This window comes from Camarhynchus parvulus, chromosome 7 (assembly GCF_901933205.1).
Source record: "Camarhynchus parvulus chromosome 7, STF_HiC, whole genome shotgun sequence".
In the NCBI taxonomy this organism is placed as follows: Eukaryota; Metazoa; Chordata; class Aves; order Passeriformes; family Thraupidae; genus Camarhynchus; species Camarhynchus parvulus.
In genome coordinates, this window is record NC_044577.1 from 36,731,463 (window position 1) to 36,753,122 (window position 21,660).

At 46.9% G+C, this 21,660-nt stretch overlaps 1 protein-coding gene across 7 annotated transcripts in view; it reads left to right on the plus strand.

Moving 5' to 3' along the window:
* Positions 1-21,660, plus strand: part of FMNL2 (formin like 2) — a 115,944-nt gene that overhangs the window by 78,540 nt on the left and 15,744 nt on the right. For all 7 annotated transcript variants that reach the window (XM_030952021.1, XM_030952020.1, XM_030952023.1 and 4 more), the window contains exons 7-15: positions 7,210-7,318; positions 9,402-9,478; positions 12,214-12,307; positions 15,144-15,218; positions 17,770-17,880; positions 18,789-18,938; positions 19,772-19,873; positions 20,266-20,575; positions 21,263-21,454. In XM_030952021.1, coding sequence (XP_030807881.1) covers positions 7,210-7,318; positions 9,402-9,478; positions 12,214-12,307; positions 15,144-15,218; positions 17,770-17,880; positions 18,789-18,938; positions 19,772-19,873; positions 20,266-20,575; positions 21,263-21,454 — 1,220 coding nt within the window. The remainder of the gene's footprint in view (positions 1-7,209; positions 7,319-9,401; positions 9,479-12,213; positions 12,308-15,143; positions 15,219-17,769; positions 17,881-18,788; positions 18,939-19,771; positions 19,874-20,265; positions 20,576-21,262; positions 21,455-21,660) is intronic.

The window sequence follows — 21,660 nt, forward strand, 5'->3', positions numbered from 1 at the left end:
CCTTTTTCCGAGTTTTATTTATGGAAAAGGCAGGATCACTTCCCAGGATTGGTTGGCATTCCTTGGGTGTCCCACTCCAACCACCACCCTCAGCTCCCAGTGCTGATACTCAGGATGCAGCTCAGAGTGCTGGATCCTTTGGGACATTTTTTAGGTTTTTATGGAGTTCTGCTCCATAATCCTGTGAGCATTGCAGAGCCCAAAACTGGAGCCACTTCCAGCCTTTCCCTTCCAGCAGGGATGGTTTTGGTGTGCCAGGCACTGACCTTGGCCCTGGGGTCCATGTTGAGTGGCTCCAAACCTTGTACCTGGAAGATTTAATTCCCAGCCCTCAGGCAGTGCAAAGGATGAGAGCTCTGGGGAAGAAATCCAGCTGTGGAGTGGAGCAGGATCACCTGGCCAGTTGATTTAGGGATTTTTTTAGGGTTTTTGGTCATCTTTGCTCCTGAATTGCTCTGCCAGAAGTGGCGGAGCCTGAGCTGGCAGGAGATGCCGTGTCCTCGGGAGGAGTGCTTGGGATTAGGAATGCCTAACTCAGGAATACCTTACATGTCTCTTACATTGTTTCTCTTCATCTCCTTCCACCCTTTTCCCTTTCTCACATCTCCCTTTATTCCTCACCTGTCTGAATCTCCCTTTCAACGTCTCCTCCGTTCCCTTTTCCCGTTTGGCTGCTCTTCCCCCGTTCTCCCACCTCTCCCACTGTTCCCCATGCTCTCATCTCCTCTCACCCACCATCAGACTGGTTTCTCTGCCCGACCACCTTGAGCTCAAACGCTGCCACAGCTGCTTGGCAGCCGACTGCCTCTGGAGCAGCTTCCCTTTGCGCTCCGCCGATGGCGCTGCCGCCCGGAAAATCCCGTAAGTCCCAGTGGGCACTGTCCCCTCAGGGCACGGAGCCCGGGGCCAGCCCTGCTGCCATGCTGTGGGAAATGTGGTGGCCACACGGGCTGGGACAGCCCCAGCCCCAGGAGAAGGGACCCGGGCTCAGTACGTGTGGTTGGCACATAACAATTCCCAGCCTAGCTGGCTTCCGCAGAGCGGCGTTTCCGCCGAGAGAGGGAAACAGCTGGCATGGAAGCAAGGGCTGGCTTCTCCTTATCATGGTGCAAATAGTTGTGTTTGATAGCTGAACTTAGAGCTTTTAGCCCTTGTCCCTCTTATTTCCCCTTTTTGTTATAAATAGAGGCTTTGCTCATACCCGAAACTGCCACGGAAACAGGACCTGACAGAGTTTTCCATCCAAAATTTTCCTCCTGCCTGCAGAGCCATCTTAGTGTTGGGGCAACATTTTTGGAATGGGTTTTGGAGGGTTTCTTTCCTTAAATCCGTGTTTTAAAATTTCAAATAAATGTTAAAATCTGTATTTTTAAATAAAATACGGGTTTAAAATAATTAGATAAAATAATTTTAATAATTTAATAAAATACAGATTTTAAAATAATTTTTAAATTTTAAAATCTGTATTTTTAATATTCTTTTAAATGGGCATTTTTTTAAAAAGCGTATCTTTTAAAAGTACATGCTTTTTTAAAAAGTCTGTTTTTAAAACAGTATTATTTCAATAGCTGGAGATTGTGTGTGTTAAAAAAACCCTGAAAGTTAAAGATAGGTGAGAGTTTTTTAAGAAGGGAGGGTTTTTTATTATTATAATTTTTGAATTTTAATTGTTATGATTATCATATTGTATATTATAAATATACAATACAAGTAAATATTGGTGAACTGAAGGAGAATCTTCTCCTCAGAACAAGGCAGGTGCTCAGCTGAAGAGGGGGTGCAGGGTGGTTTTCTTGGGCAAAACCAAGAGGTTCTGCCCCATCTCTGAGTGAAAAATGAGATTTTTTGGGATGTGTGGACACTCCTGGAATGGTGTAAACTGTGCAGTGGGAGAAGGGAACCCCAGAATCCCAGCCTGGTTTGGGTTGGAAGAGTTTGAACTCATCCCATTCCATGAGCATGGACACCTCCCGCTCCCCCAGGCTGGGCCCAGCCAAGCCGGGCTGAAAGATTTGGAGGAGAAAGGAGAAGGCTGAGAAGATCTCACCAGGGTAATGCAAAATTCGGGAGCTGGCTGGGGTGGGCAGAGCTGTGTCCCTGCTCCAGGACCTTCCCTCCCTAACTCCAGCCCCACTGCCTCCCTGCAGCTCCTCTCAGCAGTGCTGAAGCTGCCAATTCCCTGCTCCCTGTTTCCCTGGCAACTGAGAGGGGGTTTTTCCTTCAGAGGAGGCACAGGGATTTGGGAAACCGACACCAAAATGAGGGCAGGAGGATGAAAAAGGGGGAAGAACCTTGGGGGATTTCAGTGCTGCTTTTTTGGGAGAAGGAGCTTTACTGAGAGCCAGGCTCTGCTGTCAGATAAATATTAATGCAGGTTTTGCAGTGTCCCAGCCCATTAGAAATTCCCTTTCTTCTGAGAAAGATGTTGGAGTTTTCATGTGGATTGAAGTGAGAAACTTCAGTTCTTCCTCTGGAATCTGTTGAGTCTGTGAGGAGAGAATGATCCAGGCAAATCCAGAAATGGGCTTTGATAATGGGGCTTAAATCTGACACGGTTTTGGGAGCTGCAGTCACTGAATTTGGGCTTTGCCAGTGACACTTGCACTGCTCAGGGGCCTGGGGGAAGTCATCCTTTTGTCAGATACTTCCTAATTCTCCAGAACATCTTTGTGAGCAGCTCCAGGAGATCACAGAAACCCCAAACTGCTGGGATGAGCCAAAATTCCCCTTTCTGAATGAAATTTTTGCTGTCAGTTGATACAAACCCAACAGTTTCCAACCCACCACCAGCAAAAAAATTGCAGGGATGGAACCCAAAACCCACCCAGCCCTGATGAACTTCAGCTTCTCATCTCTGTGAGACCCACCCTGGGCTGCTCTCTGGGAGCCAGGGGAGAACAGGATAATTTTTAGCAGCTGAAAAAGGTGAAAATGATGGGAGAAATCAGCTGTGCTTTGTGTTAAATTGGGGCATTCAAAGTCTGCACCACTGGAGTGGGCACGTCCTGGAATTCCAGGAGGGTTTGGGATCTAATTCCAACTTTCCTCCCACTGCCCCACGCGGCTCCAAGCCCTGTCCAGCCTGGCCTGGGACACTTTCAGGGATCCAGGGGCAGCCCCAGCTGCTCTGGGAATTCCAGCCCAGCCAGGAATTCCCAATTCCCAATGTCCCATCCATGCCTTGCCCTCTGGCAGTGGGAGCCATTCCCTGGCTCCTGTCCCTCCATCCCTTGTCCCCAGTCCCTCTGCAGCTCTCCTGGAGCCCCTTCAGGCCCTGCCAGGGGCTCTGAGCTCTGCCTGGAGCCTTCCCTTCTCCAGGGGAACATTCCCAGCTCTCCCAGGCTGGCCCCAGAGGGGCTCCAGCCCTGCAGCAGCTCCATGGCCCTGAAATATATTAAAAAAAGGTGGAATTATTCTTTAACAGAAACATTTTTCTCTCAGATCTGGGTGAGAAAAGGAACCTCAGACTGTATTCCAGCGCAGGCCCAGCCCTGGCTTTGCTGGTTGTTGGTTTTCCCACGATGCTGTTGAAATCCTGCCCTCTTCCTCATCCTCCTCATCCCAAACCTCTGGACCAGCTCCCTCCCCACATGTGCCACCCCCTTGCAGACCCTTCCCCTCTGCAGGGGCTCCCACAGGCTCAGCTTTGCAGCTCCTGCTCTTCTGCAGGGGAGAGGTTTCGTAGTTCCCCTTGCGAGGAGGGCCCGTGGAAATGAAAGAGGAACCATCTGACTTTAATTAGCAGGAAAAATATCCTGGGGGTGACATCATCTGGGACCTGCAGCAGACAGGAAATCAAACCCAACCAGTCCTCCAGCTGCTGGGCCAAGCCTCGGGGAGCCAGCGGTGAGGGAAGAGCAGGAGGAGCTCAGCCACCATCCACCCCTTCCCTGGCTGGTGGGGCACAAGGGGAGGTGTTGGAGCTGCCCCACCTTGGGGAGCAGACAGAACCATCAGGGAGCCTTGGGATGGATGCACGCACAGGGAAAAGCATCCTGAGCTGGAATTCCAGGGGCAGAGCCACGTTCTGGGGGTCCTGTACCTAAAATCCTTCTTGGTGCTTGGTTCTGGTGGCTCTGGGAAGGAGCCACATCTGCTGAGGGGATGGGCTGGGGGGCCAGGGCAGGATTCCCTGTGTCCTGAGGGGCTGGCTCAGCACAGGAGCTCTCCAGGGAATGTTCCATGGCCAGGTCCCACCTGGACTGTGCCCTGGCATGGGGGGAAGCTGGGGGAGCTGTGCCCAGAGGGTGATGCCAGGGTGGGTGCCCTGGGTGATGCCAGGCAGTGGGACAAGGGGCAGGAGCTGACCCCGGGAAATTCCCTGGGCACTGCCCAAGCCCTGGATGCAGTCTCGTCCCTGGGGATGTTCCAGAATCATCTGCAGTGAGCCCATCCCATCCCAGGGACACCTCCCAGTGCCCCAGGCTGCTCCAGCCTGGCCTTGGGCACTGCCAGGGAATTCCAGCTGCTCTGGGAATCCCAGCCCAGCCAGGAATTCCCAATTCCCAATGTCCCATCCATGCCTGCCCTCTGGCACTGGGAGCCATTCCCTGGCTCCTGTCCCTCCATGCCTTGTCCCCAGTCCCTCTGCAGCTCTCCTGGAGCCCCTTCAGGCCCTGCCAGGGGCTCTGAGCTCTGCCTGGAGCCTTCCCTTCTCCAGGGGAACATTCCCAGCTCTCCCAGTTTGGCCTGGAAAGCCACCCAGGTATGGAGAGGTTTAGGAGGGACATCTCAGCTTGGGAAGGTTCCATCCAAGGGGTTGGATCCAGGCTGAAATTCCAGGCAGATCACACCCAGTGCTGGACGTGCTGGAGTATCCCTGCCTCCCAATTCTGTTTTTCCAAATACCAAAATCTGGGTTTATGGTCATTTTTATTGTTTAAGGAGACTTCTCCCCATTTCTTGGAGCCAACAGAACTGGTGGATGCTTCAATTCTGAAATTCAGGGATTCACCAGGCACTGAGGAAAATTCTTTTTCTTCCAGCAGTGGCATGATAAAAATCTCATTAATCTGCTTTAAAATGTATGGAAAATAATTCTGCAGCCCTTCATAATTTAAATCTGAGATCAGCCAGTGTAGGAACTGTCTCTGTGGGACTAAAAATACTTTAATTTTTTTTTTTTTTTTGCTGTGTTTTTCACATTTGGTGGGGTGAATGTGTGGGATTGGCAGGTCTGGGGTGGTGCACATTGTCCAGGCAGCTCTGGAGGTGCTTCCACACTTCCCAGTTCAGATTCCCAGTTTGGGGTCACTCAGCTCCTGTTGTGGCTGGGGAAGGGACATTTGGGACAGGAGGGCACAGAGCTGACCCAAGGGGATGTGGGACAGCCCTGGCAGCCCCATTCCCACCAGAGCATCCCAAATATCCAGGTGCAGGAGCAGAGCTTGGGGCCAGCAGCTTCCTCCTGTGCTGCTCCCAAAATTCAGCTCCACTGCTCCAACCCCTCCAGACTAAAAACAAAATATAATATAACTAAACTCCTTTATAATAATGTATTTTTTATAATTGATTTTATAATTATTTTTATTAATATTCAATAGTAGATGTTTATAATTTATTATTTAATCTACTTACTAGACATACTTTGTACATGAGTTAATATGGAGTGCTGATCCCAAACTGGGTCACGTTTCCCAAAATCCTGCAGTGCCCTGAGCTGATGGATTCATTCATATTTATGGATGGGGAAAAAAAAAAAGGAAAAACTCCTTTGAGTTTGGATCTGGGGATTCCTTTCATCTTGTCAGGGAAGGAGAAGCCCAGGGGGGAGGGATTAAGGGAAGCTGGGAACTGTGGGCAGGGTGGGCACAGGGAGCACCCAGCCCTAGTGTGGGACCTTGCTCCTCTTGGGTTGTGAGTTTAAAAAGGGGGAATTTGCAGGGATGGGCTGGGAAGTCACAATAAACCAGAGTGGTATTCCCAGTTCCTGCTTTTCTCATGGATTTTAACCAGGAATTTAGAGGGATGAGCCAGGGAGTCACAATAAACCAGTGTGGTATTCCCTGTCCTTACCTTTTTTTGTGGATTTAAACAGGGAGTTTTCAGGGATGAGCCAGGTAAGTCACAATAAACCAGTGTGGTATTCCCTGTTCCTGGTTTTATTGTGGATTTAAACACGGAATTTGGAGGTATGAGCCAAAAAGTATGAAAAACTGGTGTGACATTCCCTCTTCCTGCTTTTATTGTGGATTTAAAGCAGGAATTTTCAGGGATGAACTGGGAAGTCACAATAAACCGGTGTGGTATTCCCTGTCCTTGCCTTTTTTGTAGATTTCAACAGGGAATTTTCAGGGATGAGCCGGGAAGAAGTACAAAAAGCTGGTGTGGTATTGTGTTCCCTGTTCCTGCTTTTATAATGGATTTAAACAGGGAATTTGCAGGGATGAGCCAGGGAGTCACAAAAACTGGTGTGATATTCCCTGTCCTTAACCTTTTTTGTGGATTTAAACCTGGGATTTTCAGGGATGAGCCAAAAAGTATAAAAAACTGGTGTGGTATTTGCTGTTCCTGCTTTTATCATGGATTTAAACCAGGAATTTGGAGGGGTGAGCCGGAGAATCACAAAAACTGGTGTGGTATTCCCTACTTTTTTGTGGATTAAAACAGGGAATTTTCAGGGATGAGGCAGGAAGTCACAGTAAACCAGTGTGGTATTCCCTGTTCCTGCTTTTGTCATGGATTTAAACCAGGAATTTTCAGGGATGAGCCAGGGAAGTCACAATAAGCCAGTGTGGTATTCCCTGTCTTTACCTTTCTTGTGGATTTAAACCTAGGATTTTCAGGGATGAGGCAAGAAGTATAAAAAACTGGTGTGGTATTGTGTTCCCCTGTTCCTGCTTTTCTCATGGATTTAAACCAGGAATTTTCAGGGATGAGCCAGGGAAGTCACAATAAACCAGTGTGGTATTCCCTGTTCCTGCTTTTCTCATGGATTTAAACCAGGAATTTTCAGGGGTGAGCCAGGGTGTGACGATACAGCAGTGTGGTATTCCCTGTCCCAGTTTTATTGGGAACATTGCCTGTCACCTGTGCTGGCAGGAAGGGCCGAGGTGCAGCCCCTGCTGGAGCCGAACATCGACATTTTCATCCCTGCCAGGACCTCTCCCTCCTTTATCCCCAGGAATGTTTTCTGCTTGTCCTCTGTAGAAGTCCTGCCCTTTGCCAGGAAATGCCCGGGACTGATGAGGAATGGGATGTGTTTTGCAGGTACAACACGCTGCCCAGCCGCAGGACGCTGAAGAACTCGCGGCTGGTGAGCAAGAAGGACGATGTGCACGTGTGCATCATGTGCCTCCGCGCCATCATGAACTACCAGGTCAGCCCTGGAGCCCGCTGGGGGGTAAAATTGATGGAAATGGTGAAATTGTCACCAAATGGGAAGGAATGAGGCACAGTGATGGGATTTAGGGATTTAGGGAAAGGGCATTAGAGCCTGGATGTGTTGGGCCGGCTCTTGTTCATTGGATATGCAGCTAATTAGGTTAGTCTGGAGTTTAGTATATTGTTAGTCTGGAGTTTAGTATATTATTATAAATGATAAATAAAATTATATATTATTATTTTATATCAATAGAAAATATCATAATATAAATATAAATATAAATTTAATAAAAACATAAAGTTAATAGAAATATAAATTAATATTAAAAATAATAAATTATTAGTCTGGAGTTTAGTGTATTATTATAAGTTATAAATTAAATTATATTATATATTATTGTTTTATATAAATAGAAAATAACAGTAAAAGTTATAAATATAAGTATAAAATTAATCAAAACATAAAATTAATAGAAATATAAATTAATATTATAAATAATAAATTATTAGTCTGGAGTTTAGTGTATTATTATAAGTTATAAATAAAATTATGTATTATTCCTTTACAGAAATAGAAAATAATATAACAAAAATTATAAATATAAATATAAAATTAATAGAAACATGAAATTAATAGAAATATAAATTAATATTATAAATAATAAATTATTAGTCTGGAGTTTAGTGTATTATTCTAAGTTATAAATAAAATTATATATTATTATTTTATATAAATAGAAAATAACATAATTAAAATTATAAATATAAATATAAAATTAATAGAAAAATAAATTAAATTAATAATAAATATTAGTCGAGTTTAGTGTATTATTCTAAATAATAAATTATTACTTTATATAAATAGAAAAAAATATATATAAAATTATCTATATAATATAAATAATTAAAAAATAAAATTAATGAAATTTAAATATATTATAAGTAATAAACTATTATATAGTATCTAAAATATCTATAAAATATCTATATAATATAAATAATATAAAATAATACTATTTAAATTATTAGTATAACTATTTGTACTAATAATTATTATTATATATTAATAATTGATGATGATTAATAATTATTGACTGTATATTATTGTATTATGATAATATATAAAATATATAAAGATAATAATGTAGTTATATTAAAATAATATAACATAATTATATCTATTATATGGTATATATAATATATTCTATATTACATTATATATTTATAATAATTATATCAATAAATAAAAATAATATTAAAGATTAATATTTAATATTTAAATAATTGTTATAAATACAATAAATAATATATTAACTGCTATATAAAATACATAACAAGTATATTAAATAATGCAAATATATTAAATAACATTTACTATTTAATGTTAAATAATTATAAAATAATTATAAAATGCATTATAAGCTATAAAATAATATATTATGATAAAGGAATTGAGTTATAGTTTATGTATTTATTAGTCTGGAGTGGTGTAGGAGCAGCTCAGGGACCCTTTTTGTTGCTGAAATGGCCAAACCCAGCACTTCCAGCACTGCTGATGGCAGGGAATTTTAAAATCGTGGAATTGTAAAATCGTGGAATTGCAAACTCATGGAATTGCAAACTCATGGAATTATAAACTCATGGAATTGTAAACTCATGGATTATCCAGAGCTGGAAGCTGTGATGGACGGTGGGAGAATGATGTGTTCTGGTTTGAAATTCCATAGGATTTTGTTTGGCTTGAAGCTCTGGGAGGGGCTGTCAGGGAGATGGGATTGGTGGGATTGGTGGGGTTTGGGGCCAGTTTGAAGCAGGTGGCATTGGTGGCATTGGTGGCATTGGTGGCATTGGCGGCGTTTGGGGCCAGGCTGAGGCAGGTGGGATTGGTGGCATTGGTGGCATTGGTGGCATTGGTGGGATTTGGGGCCAGGCTGAGGCAGGTGGCATTGGTGGCATTGGTGGCATTGGTGGCATTGGTGGCATTGGCGGCCTTTGGGGCCAGGCTGAGGCAGGTGGGATTGGTGGCATTGGTGGGATTTGGGGCCAGGCTGAGGCAGGATTGTCCCTTCTCTCCCCAGTATGGATTCAACATGGTCATGTCCCACCCCCACGCCGTCAATGAGATTGCACTGAGCCTGAACAACAAGAACCCCAGGTAGGCTCCTCTGGCTCCTAGGGCTGAACCAGCAGGTGAGTAAAGAGGGCTTGGGAAGGGCTTCCAGAGGGGGCTCTGGAGGAGAAACGGGCTTTGCTCTGGATCAGAGGGGATCTGGAAGGGGGCAGATAAACCAGCAGTGGGTGTCTGATCCCAGTGCTGCCAGAAGCTGCTGCTTCTCCAGATTTAATTATGGCTTCAGGCTGAGCGAGGGAGGATTTGGATGGGACATTGGGAATTCCTGGCTGGGCTGGGATTCCCAGAGCAGCTGGGGCTGCCCCTGGATCCCTGGCAGTGCCCAGGGCCAGGCTGGAGCAGCCTGGGACAGTGGGAGGTGTCCCTGCCATGGCAGGGGTGGCACTGGATCATCTTTAAGCTCCTTCCCACCCAAACCATTCTGGAATTTTGGGATTCAGCTGAAATTTGGCTGGCGGGGCCCTTCTGCTCTGTTGCAGTGCAGGGAAGCCCCAGTGGCAATGAGCAGCTTCATGTGGGATTTTCTTGCAGAAAGAGAGGGAAAATCTTCTTTAGGAAATGTTATCCAAGATCCTTAGCTTGGAATTCCTCTGGGAGAGGGTTTCACTTCTGCTCTGGGTCAGGTTGCAGTAATGGATGCTGGTGATTCCATGTCCCTCCTGTCCCACACATCCCTGTGGTCCCTCCTCCAGCAGATCCTGGAGTTCTGACCTTGGCAGGTCAAACCAGTCCAGCTCTGGCACAGAGATGTTTCCAAGGAAAGGTGAAACAAGGGATGAGCTGATAACCTCACTGGATGTGTATTCCCAGGGCTGAGGCTGGGAGCAGGAATCCTGTCCTGAGGGAAGCAGCTTCTTCCTTCTTTCTTTTATTGAGCCCCAAGTCAGCAAGCCAAGAATAAATGGGAAGTTTATTGCTTTTATAACTTTAAAAATAATTTTTTGTCATAATTTTTAATCATCATTTTTAGCATCACTTTTTAGCATCATTTTTTAGCATCATTTTTATCATTTTCCAGTGCCTGGAAATCAGGAGAGAGCCCAAGTTTTCACTTTTGGAAGAAGTGGGTTATTTCAATTTTGGTGGATTTAAAAAACTGCTTTAAAATGTGACAGGAATAATCTGAGGGCTGGGTTTGTTTCAGCCCTCAGTGAGGTTTGGGAGCTCAGGGCTGGCTGGGATGTGCCCAGGGGAAGCTCCAGGGAATTGTGCTCACCCCAGAGGTGTGGGCAGCACCCCAGGGATCTCCATCTCCTCCCCATGGAGGGAATATTGCAGCAAATCCCCTCGGTCCTGAAAAACCCTGCAAGTTCTTCTTGTGCCAGGAGGAAAATAAAAACAACCAACCCTCGAGGAGGCAGAATTGAACATTCCATTTAAAATTTCCTAGGGAAGTGACCATTTTTTCTGGTTTCCAAAGATAACCCTGACCCTTTGAGAGCCCACAAGGTATTTCTTGTTCTGTAACATCTGCTTTGAGTCGCTGCTTGAGCATGGGACTAATTTTTTTTTCTGTGTGTGCATGGTTTGCCTCTGCTCAGAGCTCGGCTGCCCAGAAAGCCTTTTGTTTTCCAGGAATCCTGGAAGGAAATACTGTGGATGGTTTCCATGAGGGTTACACAGAGTTTGCTGCATGTTTTTCCCTCAGTGATCTCGTTTTCTCTCTGCTTCACTGCTGAAAATCAGCTCAAATTCCTGATTTTTCAGGAGAAGGACGTGTGCTCCAACAGCCTGCAGTGAATTGTGTGTGTGTGTGGGGGGGCTAAAAATACAAATTATCACAGAGAATAATTCAGATTTGTGTCAGGGAAACAGCAGACTGGAATTTTAAGCTCCCCATTAAAAACTGGGCTCCAGGGAAGGTGGCTGGGGGTGCAAAGGTGTGTGCAGGGCATTCCCTGGGAGCAGCAGCTCTCACACACTGCCCTGCCTTTGCCACAGTGCCACCCGTGCCTTTTGCTTGAGTTTCCAACTTGGGGTTTTGATCCCTGCATGGTTTGAGAAGCTTTTTAAAAAGGGGGGAGCTGCATGGCCCCAGGAGAGGCAAAGCTCCCTGTGCACCCTGCAGGATCCACTGCAGGGTTAAACACACACAGTGAGGCTGCAGGATCCATTCCAGGATGGGTTAAACACACACAGAGTGAGGCTGAAGGATCCACTGCAGGGTTAAACACACACAGAGTGAGGCTGCAGGATCCATTCCAGGTGGGTTAAACACACACAGTGAGGCTGCAGGATCCACTGCAGGGTTAAACACACACAGTGAGGCTGCAGGATCCATTCCAGGGTTAAACACACACAGTGAGGCAGCTCCTGCAGGATCCACTGCAGGGTTAAACACACACACAGTGAGGCTGCAGGATCCATTCCAGAGTTAAACACACACACAGTGAGGCTGCAGGATCCATTCCAGGATGGGTTAAACACACACAGAGTGAGGCTGAAGGATCCACTGCAGGGTTAAACACACACAGGGTGAGGCTGAAGGATCCACTGCAGGGTTAAACACACACAGGGTGAGGCTGAAGGATCCACTGCAGGGTTAAACACACACAGGGTGAGGCTGAAGGATCCACTGCAGGGTTAAACACACACAGGGTGAGGCTGAAGGATCCACTGCAGGGTTAAACACACACAGGGTGAGGCTGCAGCACCCTGCAAGATCCCAGGGTTAAACACACACAGTGAGGCTGCAGCTCCCTCCTGTCCCCCTGCAGGCTCACTGCTGTCCCTGAGGTGTCCCTGTGCTCTCTCCACAGGACCAAGGCGCTGGTGCTGGAGCTCCTGGCAGCTGTGTGCCTGGTCCGAGGGGGCCACGAGATCATCCTGTCCGCATTTGACAACTTCAAGGAGGTTGGTGCAGCTGCCTCAGCACATCTGGGGGTCCCCACTTCTCCTGTGGTTGACTGGAGCCTCCTCATCCAGCTGAATTCCCTGCAGGTTTCCCCTGGAGCACCCTCATGTCCACTCCATGGTTCCCATGTTTATGCAGAAGAGCTGGAATTCCAACAATTCCAGCACCTTCTATTCCCAGCACCTCCCAGGGCAGCAAACTGCTGGAATGGGATATCCCAGCTGAGCTGGAAAATTTCCAAATAACTGGAAATAATAATAATTCAGATGCTGCTGGAATGGGATATCCCAGCTGAGCTTATCTCTACCTTATCTCAAATAATAAATACCTACAATAAATAATAAATAGTAATTATTTATTATTAACTTAATAATATTAAATAACATAAGTATTAAGTAACATACGTATTAATATTAAGTAATATAAGTAATGCAAGCAATATAAGTAAAATTATATTATAATTATAATTTATAATACATTATAGTATATAATATTATGCATTATATATATATTATGTATTTTATATTATATATAAAATATATAATATATTATATATCATATTATATTATATATTATATTATATATATTATATAATAATACATAGTATTAAGTAATAGAAGTATTAATAATTAATTAACATATAATTAACATATATAATTAATCAATATCATTTATATATATAATTAATCAAATAATGAAAGCCTACCACAAAATAAACACTCCTCAACATAGAACAACAATCCAAACAGACATCTTAACAAAATAATTCAAAAAACTTTTGAAAACAGCAAATCAAAACTCAAAAACACCCTCACAACTTTCCACGTAACCCCTCAACAAAATAATTCCACAAAAGTAATAACAGCAAAACTCACAAAAAATGTATTTCAAAGATTAAACATTTAAATATATTAAAAAATATTACCCCAAATCTACAAAAGATACACAAACACCAAATTGTTACCCAAAATATAAAAAAATAAACCCCACTATACAAATCAGTACTACTCCAAATATAACATCAATGGAGATCTTTTACCATAGAAAGTGTTTCCCAACAAGTAAAACCACCATATAAAAATGGAAGTACTAATAACAATTCAACTACTGGAAATAATAATTCAAATTACTGGAATAATATTATCCATAATTTTCATGTTTATGCAAAAGAGCTGTAATTCCAACAATTCCAGCACCTCCCAGGGCAGGCAAACTGCTGGAATGGGATATCCCAGCTGAGCTTACCTCTACCTTTTCTCAAATAATAAATACCTACAAGAAATAATAATTATTTATTATTAACTTAACATTATATATAATTAACATATAATTTATATAGAGAAGTAATCAAATAATAAAACCTACAACAAAATAAACACTCCTCAACACAGAACAACAATCCAAACAAACATCTTTAAAAAGCAATTCAAAAAACTTCTGAAAACACCAAATCAAAAACATCCTCACAACTCTCCATGCAGCCCCTCAACAAAATAATTCCACAAAAATAATAACAACAAAACACACCAAAAGAACATATTCAGGTATTAAAAATTTAAACATATAACAAAATATTACCCAAAATCTACGAAAAATACACAAACACCAAAAATCGTTACCCAAAATACAAAAAAACCCCAAACCACTATAGAAATCAGTACTATTCCAAATATAAAATAAATAAAACCCTTTTTCCATGATATTTCAAATTACTGGAATAATATTATAATAATATTATCCATCATTTCCATGTTTATGCAGAAGAGCTGTAATTCCAGCAATTCCAGCACCTCTAATTCCAGCAGGGCAGGCAAACTGGAGTGGGATATCCCAGCTGAGCTGGAAAATTTCCAACTAACTGGAATTCATAATAATTCAAACTCTGCTGGGATGGAATATCCCAGCTGAGCTCCCTCAGCATTCCCAGCCCTTTGTCCTGCTGTCCATGGATGTGGGAGAAGCAGCTCCATGGTTCATCCCCATTTGCTGAGGTTGGTGTTGCAGGAGGAGCAGAATTCCAGGAGAGCAGTGGGACAGCTTTGGGATGCTCCGGGTGCTCCCCTGAAATCCAGAATCTCTGAGAGCTCTGTGGGATCCAAGCTGGGATCTGGGTGGGACAGGGATCCAGGATTATTCCCTGTGCAGGGAACGCTTCCCAGCATTGCCTCTCACCCAGCAGAGCTGCTGGGTTGGTTTAGACAAAAATATTCCAGAATAATGGGATTTGAGAGGGGAAGGTGTGCTCGTGGCATCTCTGGGTGGGAAATCAGCTGGAATTTGCAAATAAACCCAGGATTCAGGTGCTTTGGGAAAAACCCAGAACTGAGGAGCTTTGCTGAAGGTGGTCCAGGACTTTGGAGAACCCAAGGTGTTTTGCTCCAAGGCAAGAGGAAATGCCAAGAAAATAAATTGGGATTGAGCTCATCCAGAGAGCTTTTGGGAAGGTCACTCTGGAATTCTGACCAGCTGATTGTTGCACTGATTTATTTTCACTCCTCCTTCAGCCAGGGATAATTTTCTCTTTTTTCCCCTCCCTGTCATTTGGGTTTCTCCCTAATTACAGAGAAAAGTCAGCTCTGAGCTGTGGCACAGCCTGGTGCAGCTCTGCTCCTTCCACTCACGGATGAGATCCAACTTTTAAGGAGAAAAGAGATAAAAAGAGTTCTTTTGTAATGACAGAGGCACAGGAATTGTGCCTGGCGGCTCAGCCTCACACGTGGAATTATTCATGACATTTTAACGGGAGGAGACCTGGCTGGAGAGGGTGTGAGCAGGCAGATGAAGTGTGTTTGAGGTTCCCTTTGGGGCTGACCCAGGTGTGCTGCTGCTTTTCAGGTGTGTGGGGAGAAGCAGCGTTTCGAGAAGCTCATGGAGCATTTCCGGAACGAGGACAACAACATTGACTTCATGGTGAGTCCCTTTGCCACAAACTCCTGCTTTTTTCCAGCACCTTCCTTCCCTGGGCCCTTCTGCTGCCTCAGGGAGGGTGTTGGTTCCAGGGCTGATGGCAAAAATCTCCCAAATCTGGGGGTTTAAGGTCTTTGCTGGAGGGTGAGAAACTGAAATCCTGATTTAATCAGGAGATGCCTCCCTTGAATCCTGCTCGGGGCTTGGATCTGATGTGGGTCCATTCTGAGCAGGATTTCCCACCCCAGCACTGGAAGTCTGAGGCTTCTGTTGCACTTTGTGCCAATTTAGTGCCGAGCTTTGTGTAAAAGACCTTTTTCTGCCAAAAATCAGTGTTGGAGCACCAGTGAGGTGATTCCCGTGGGCTCCAGGAGTGTTTCCAGGATGGGATCACAGCCCTGAGGGCCAGCAGGTTAAAAATGAGGTGCTGTGAGGGAGGCAGGCTGGCAAATTCCTTGGATTTAAAAAGAAAAGGAGGAAATTACATGATCCCTGAATTTTCCCTCAAGGCACCCAGCCTGGAGTCTCAGATTTATCCCATCCCTTTTTCCTCTGGGCCCTGGAACAGATCCCAGGGAAGTGGCCAAATCCCAGTGCCAAACTGGTGATCCAGGGGGTGCCTTCAGTTCCTTCTTGCCACCAAATGCCCTGGAGATGTGGAGTCTCTGGAGGCTTTTCCTGCAGGAAAATCAGATTGCTTCAATCTCAGGTTCCTCCTAGAAATCTGGGAGGGATCCTGGTGGATGTTGGGAAGCTGCTGTTGCTGCTGCTCACAGGATGGGGTTTCATCCATGAGAAACCCAGCAAGGATGAGGGAAATTCCTTCTGGAGCAGCTCCAGGGGTGGCAGATGGGATCCTGAGAGGCACCTGAGCACAGCAGGGTGTGGCAAGGGAAGGACAATTTTCTGGGATTTGTACCCAATTCCTGCCACTCCACAGGAGATCTGCCCACATCCCACACCCTGGGGAGCCTTTGCCTTGTCCTGGCTGGCTTGGGATGTGTGTGGATGCCAATCCCAGGATCTGCTCCTTGTTCAGCTTGGGAAATGTGCTTTGGGCACCCAACAGAGGTCCTTTTGTGCAAGTCCCCTTTCCTTAACGGGGGCTTCCAGGCCCAGAGTAATCCCACTTTTACAGGCCCAGATTAATCTCCCTTTTCCAGGCTGTTTAAACTCAAGCCCAGAATAATCTTCCTTCTGCAGGCTGTTTAGAACCAAGCCAACAATGAATCTCCCTTTTCCAGGCTGTTTAAACCCAAATCCAGATAAATCTCCCTTCTCCAGGCTGTTTAGAACCAGGCCCAGATGAATCTCCCTTCTCCAGGCTGTTTAAACCCAAGCCCAGATGAATCTCCCTTCTCCAGGCTGTTTAAACCCAAGCCCAGATGAATTTCCCTTCTCCAGGCTGTTTAGACCCAAGCCCAGATGAATCTCCCTTCTCCAGGCTGTTTAGAACCAGGCCCAGATGAATCTCCCTTTTCCAGGCTGTTTAAACCCAAGCCCAGATGAATCTCCCTTTTCCAGACTGTTTAAACCCAAGCCCAGATGAATCTCCCTTTCCCAGGCTGTTTGTTTAGAACCAAGCCCAGATGAATCTCCCTTTTCCAGGCTATTTAGAACCAGGCCTGTTTTTTCAGAGCCTGGAGCCTGTCCTGGCCCGGGCAGTATTCCTGCTCTGGGGAGGTGGCTCTGCAGACATGATTTAATTCCTGGAATGCTCATTCCCCTCCATCCCAGCTGACCAGGACTCCCTGAGCCCAGCCTGGGCTGGGAATGGAGCAGTTCAGGGGAGCAGCTGGTGGATTTCCCTGGGAGGAGCACAGGGCAGTGTGCTGGTGGCTGTGCCCAGCCTGGGGAGCCTGTTCAGATCCTGCTCCTGGGGATCCTGAACAGTGCTGGTCCCACAGATCCCATTCCAGCTCTTCCTGGGGATACCTGGGGTGGGGATTTGTGGAGGAATAAGTTAGAGACATGATTTCTGGATTGTTTTAGATGATGCAACTTATTTTTCTTATCTTCTGCATAAGTAAGAAAGGTGGGTTCTGTTCACATCTTCACCACACAGCTCAGAAGGTCACAAAACCTCTAATTATAGGAACTTTTAAAGACTTATTAACCAACAAAACATTACTAACAAAGATATTTATATTTTAACTTAATCTTTAAATATTTCATCTTATGAACTCGTGTTATAATGTAAACTTTCTTAATCATATTATAACATACAAACCTGCAGTGCTATAGTGTAAACTTCTTATTTGCCTTTGTAACTACTTTTTTCTGTATCTTAGTCTCTAAAACTCTAAACTTTCTTGTTCTTAAGTTAACATGTTAACTTAACTTGGAACTATAAATTTACATTCTTATTCTATCACTTAAGTTTAGAAACCTTTTCCAAAGATCAAATTGTGTATTTATTTCTCAGATAAAATCCTGTATTTATTTCTCAGATCAAATTCTGTATTTAATTCTGAGCTTTGGCTTACATGCCCGAGGTTCTGAGGTTTCCCCACATTTCAATTCCCACCCCTGGTGTCCCTGGGTGTCCCTGCAGGTGGCCTGCATGCAGTTCATCAACATCGTGGTGCACTCCGTGGAGGACATGAACTTCCGAGTGCACCTGCAGTACGAGTTCACCAAGCTGGGCCTGGACGAGTACCTGGACGTGAGTCTGGGGCTGCTCCCATTCCCAAACCCCCCTTTCCCACAGCTGGAGGGGCCCTGGCCAGCAGGGAATGGCTGCAGCCAGCTGGAATTACAGCCTGGAGCTAAATCTGGAGCCTGATAACAAAGGGAGGATGAACCACAGCCACCCTCGCCCTGCCACGTCCCCCAGCTCCAGCCACGGGGCTCCCTCCTTCTCCAGGCTGGAGAAGTCTCCTGTGGGATTCTCTGACAGCCACGAGTCCTCTGGTGTCTGTCTGTCTCTGTCTGTCTGTCTGTCTGTCAGCTGCTTCTTTGTTTCCCCTTCTCTGTTCTCCATGGGATCCCAGAAGCTTTTGGGTTGGAAAGGACCTTCAAGAGTTTCCCAACCCCCCCATGCCTTGGGCAGGGGCCCTTCCACTGTCCCAGGCTGCTCCAAGCCCCTCCAGCCTGGCCCTGGGCACTTCAGGGATTGGGGCAGCCACAGCCTCTCCAGGCAGCATTTTCTGCCTGTCCTTGGGAGCACATCCATGGAAACCCTGCTGCTGTTGGCATGGGAGTGGCCTGTCCCTGCTCAGGGTCCACCAGGAGAGGGATTTGGGGTCCGTGGGATGTGTTTGGACAGGGCTGCACTGGCCATGGGTGTGTTTGGGAGTCCATGGGGACCAGGCAGAGCCTTTCCCAGCAGACACAGAGGAAATCATGGAATGGTTTGGGCTGGAAGGGACCCTAAAGCTCCCATTCCATGGGCAGGGAAGCTGTCATGTCCCCTGCAGGGACAGAGAACAAGACCCTGCCTGACTGAACAGGGGCTGTTTGGGGTCCAAAGGGTTTCCCTGGGTGGTGGAGGTGCCCTGAGCTGCCCCTGTCCCCAGCCCTGTGCCAGTGCCCAGTGTCACCAGTGTTCCCTGTGTGCCCTGGGCCCTGCAGAAGCTGAAGCACACGGAGAGTGACAAGCTGCAGGTGCAGATCCAGGCCTACCTGGACAACGTGTTCGACGTGGGGGCTCTGCTGGAGGACGCCGAGACCAAGAACGCGGCCCTGGAAAGGGTGGAGGAGCTGGAGGAAAACCTGTCCCACGTGAGTGCCCCAAGGCTTTGCACATTCACAGCGTGTTTAACATCAAGATACCTTCAAACTGACAACTCTTCTGGACTGGCCTGGCCCAGTTTGGGGGCAGGCTCACTGGGAAAAAGCCTTGGGATCGCTGGGCCTCTGGACTGGGAGAGAACCAGGCGCTGGTTGTGCTTCCAGGAGGGTTCCCCTGGCACAGGTGTAGGAGCTGGGAGAGCTGATTTCCATGCAAGACTCCAACTCCTCAGCAGAGCAGGCCCAAAATAGGGGAAAAAACATCCTGGACATGCTTTAAACTGAGGAGGAAAGCGGCTGGAAAATCCTCTTGAGTAGATGCTCAGGGTTTGCTGTCCCAAACCCTGGGGTCAGTCCCTTTAGGCTGGAAGACATGGCCTGGCTTTTGGAGAATAATTTTTAAAAACAGGGATTTTCCATACTTTAAAACTGAGAAAAGGCTTTTCCTTCTCTCAGCACCCCTGCATTCCCATCACTTGGAATAAATAATGTTCTTAACTCGCTGTGCAGTGTTGGCCACCCTGAGGTGTTGTAGGAGCCAGGGAAGGGTTTGGATTTGTAGGGACATTAAAACCCATCCAGTTCAACCCCTGCCATGATGGGCAGGGACACCTTCCACTATCCCAGGGTGCTCCAAGCCCATTCCAACTTGATGTCTCCCATCTCAGGCAGGAATCTGTTCTCTTTCCAAGGAAAGGCTTCAGGGTTTCCTGGAATCTCAATAATTTATCCATTTATCCAACATGGATACCTCTTACCTCTTATTTTGATGGATAAACTGCCAGTTTCGCAGTTCTTTAATCCATTTTTCTTTTGCTGGATAGTTATCTGAAAAACTCCAGGATACGGAGAACGAAGCCATGGCCAAGATTGTGGAACTGGAAAAGCAACTGATGCAAAGGAACAAAGAACTGGACGTGATCAGGGTGAGTGGGTTCCACAGGGAAGCCCTGGGAGGATTCAGGATGCAGGAGTGGAGATCATGGACCTGGGGCAGGGAAATTCTCTTGGTTTTCCAATGTTGAACCTGGCGCAGATTCCAGGTGGAATTGTTTGTATGTGCACTCAAGGGATGGACAGAAATCCCTTTGGATGTGCCAGGAATCACTGAGTGAGGTGGACACATCTCATTCCCCAGCTCTGGAGCATTCCAGGTGGGAGTTTTGGACCTCTGGAGGTTCCAAAGGGTGGGAGAATCCCAGAATTTCTCTGGGGGCTGCCCTGGGCACGTGCAGCACAATGCCTTCTCTGGATCAGGCTGTTCTGGTGCTGCCCTTGGGATTCTGAATGCACATTCCCTGCTCCTGTGTCATTCCAGGAGATCTACAAGGATGCCAACAGCCAGGTTCACACCCTGAGGAAGATGGTGAAGGAGAAGGAGGAAGCCATCCAGCGCCAATCCACGCTGGAGAAGAAGATCCACGAGCTGGAGAAGCAGGGAACCATCAAGATCCAGAAGAAAGGGGATGGGGACATCTCCATCCTTCCCGTGGCCCTGGGCTCCGGGATGGTGCCAGCAGGAGCAGAGGCGGTGCCAGGGACCTGTGCCACACCTGGAGCTGCCTCCACAGTGCCACTGCCCCCACCTCCGCCCCCCCTGCCCGCCCTGCCAGGCTCACCTGAGGCAGGTGAGGAAGGAGGAGATCCCAGCTGTGGGCACCAAACCCCCATGGGGCAGTTCCAGGGCCTCACCACCCTTCCCATGGGGAAACTCCTCCTGATGCCCAGCCTGAGGCTCCTGCTGCCCCTGTTCCCTGGGAGCAGAGGGTGACCCACACCTGGCTGCTCCCTCCATGGATGGGAAAATTGGTCCCTTCTTTCCTGAGGGCACTTCCAGGCGCTGAAGGCCCAAATTTGGTGGCTCAGGGAATGGTTTGGGGGGAGGCTCACTGGGAAAAACCCTTGGGATCACTGGGCCCCTGAACTGGGAGAGAACCAGGCACTGGTTGTGCTTCCAGGAGGGTTCCCCTGGCACAGGTGTAGGAGCTGGGAGAGCTGATTTCCATGCAAAACTCCAACTCCTCAGCTGAACAGGCCCAAAATAGGGGAAAAACATCCTGGACATGCTTTAAACAGGGGCTCAGGAGGGAAAGGGCTGGAAAATCCTCTTGTGTAGATGCTCAGGGTTTGCTGTCCCAAACCTCGGGGTCAGCTCCTTTAGGCTGGAAGACATGGCCTGGCTTTTGGAAAATAATTCTAAAAAAGGGATTTTCCACCCTTTACTCCCTCAGGGTGGGGAGGGGACATGGCAGGGATGCTGTGGCTCTTTGTGCCCCTTCCCTCCACAGTAACTCCATTTTCCCTCCCTCCCACAGTGCCCAACGGCCCCGTGGCGGTGCCTGTGCCACCTCCACCACCTCCACCTCCTCCTCCTCCTCCTCCTCCTCCCCTGCCGGGCCCAGCCCCGGATGCAGCTCCAGCGGCTCCGCTGCCGCCGCCGCCGCCCTCGGCTCCCCCCCTGCCCGGCACAGCCTCGCCCACCGTGGTCTTCAACTCTGGCCTGGCAGGTAAAGCTCCCCCTGGGCTCCCCAGACAAACCCCACTGTTCCTCACCGGGGTGGGGATGAGGGGCTCCTGGAAGTGGAAGGAAGGAGCATTCCAGGCTCCTTGAGGCTGCCCGGAGGAGCTGTGGGTGCTCCATGCAGCCCTGGAAGTGTCCAGCTTGGAGCAGCCTGGGATGGGGGAACTGGATAATCCTCAATGTCCATCCCAG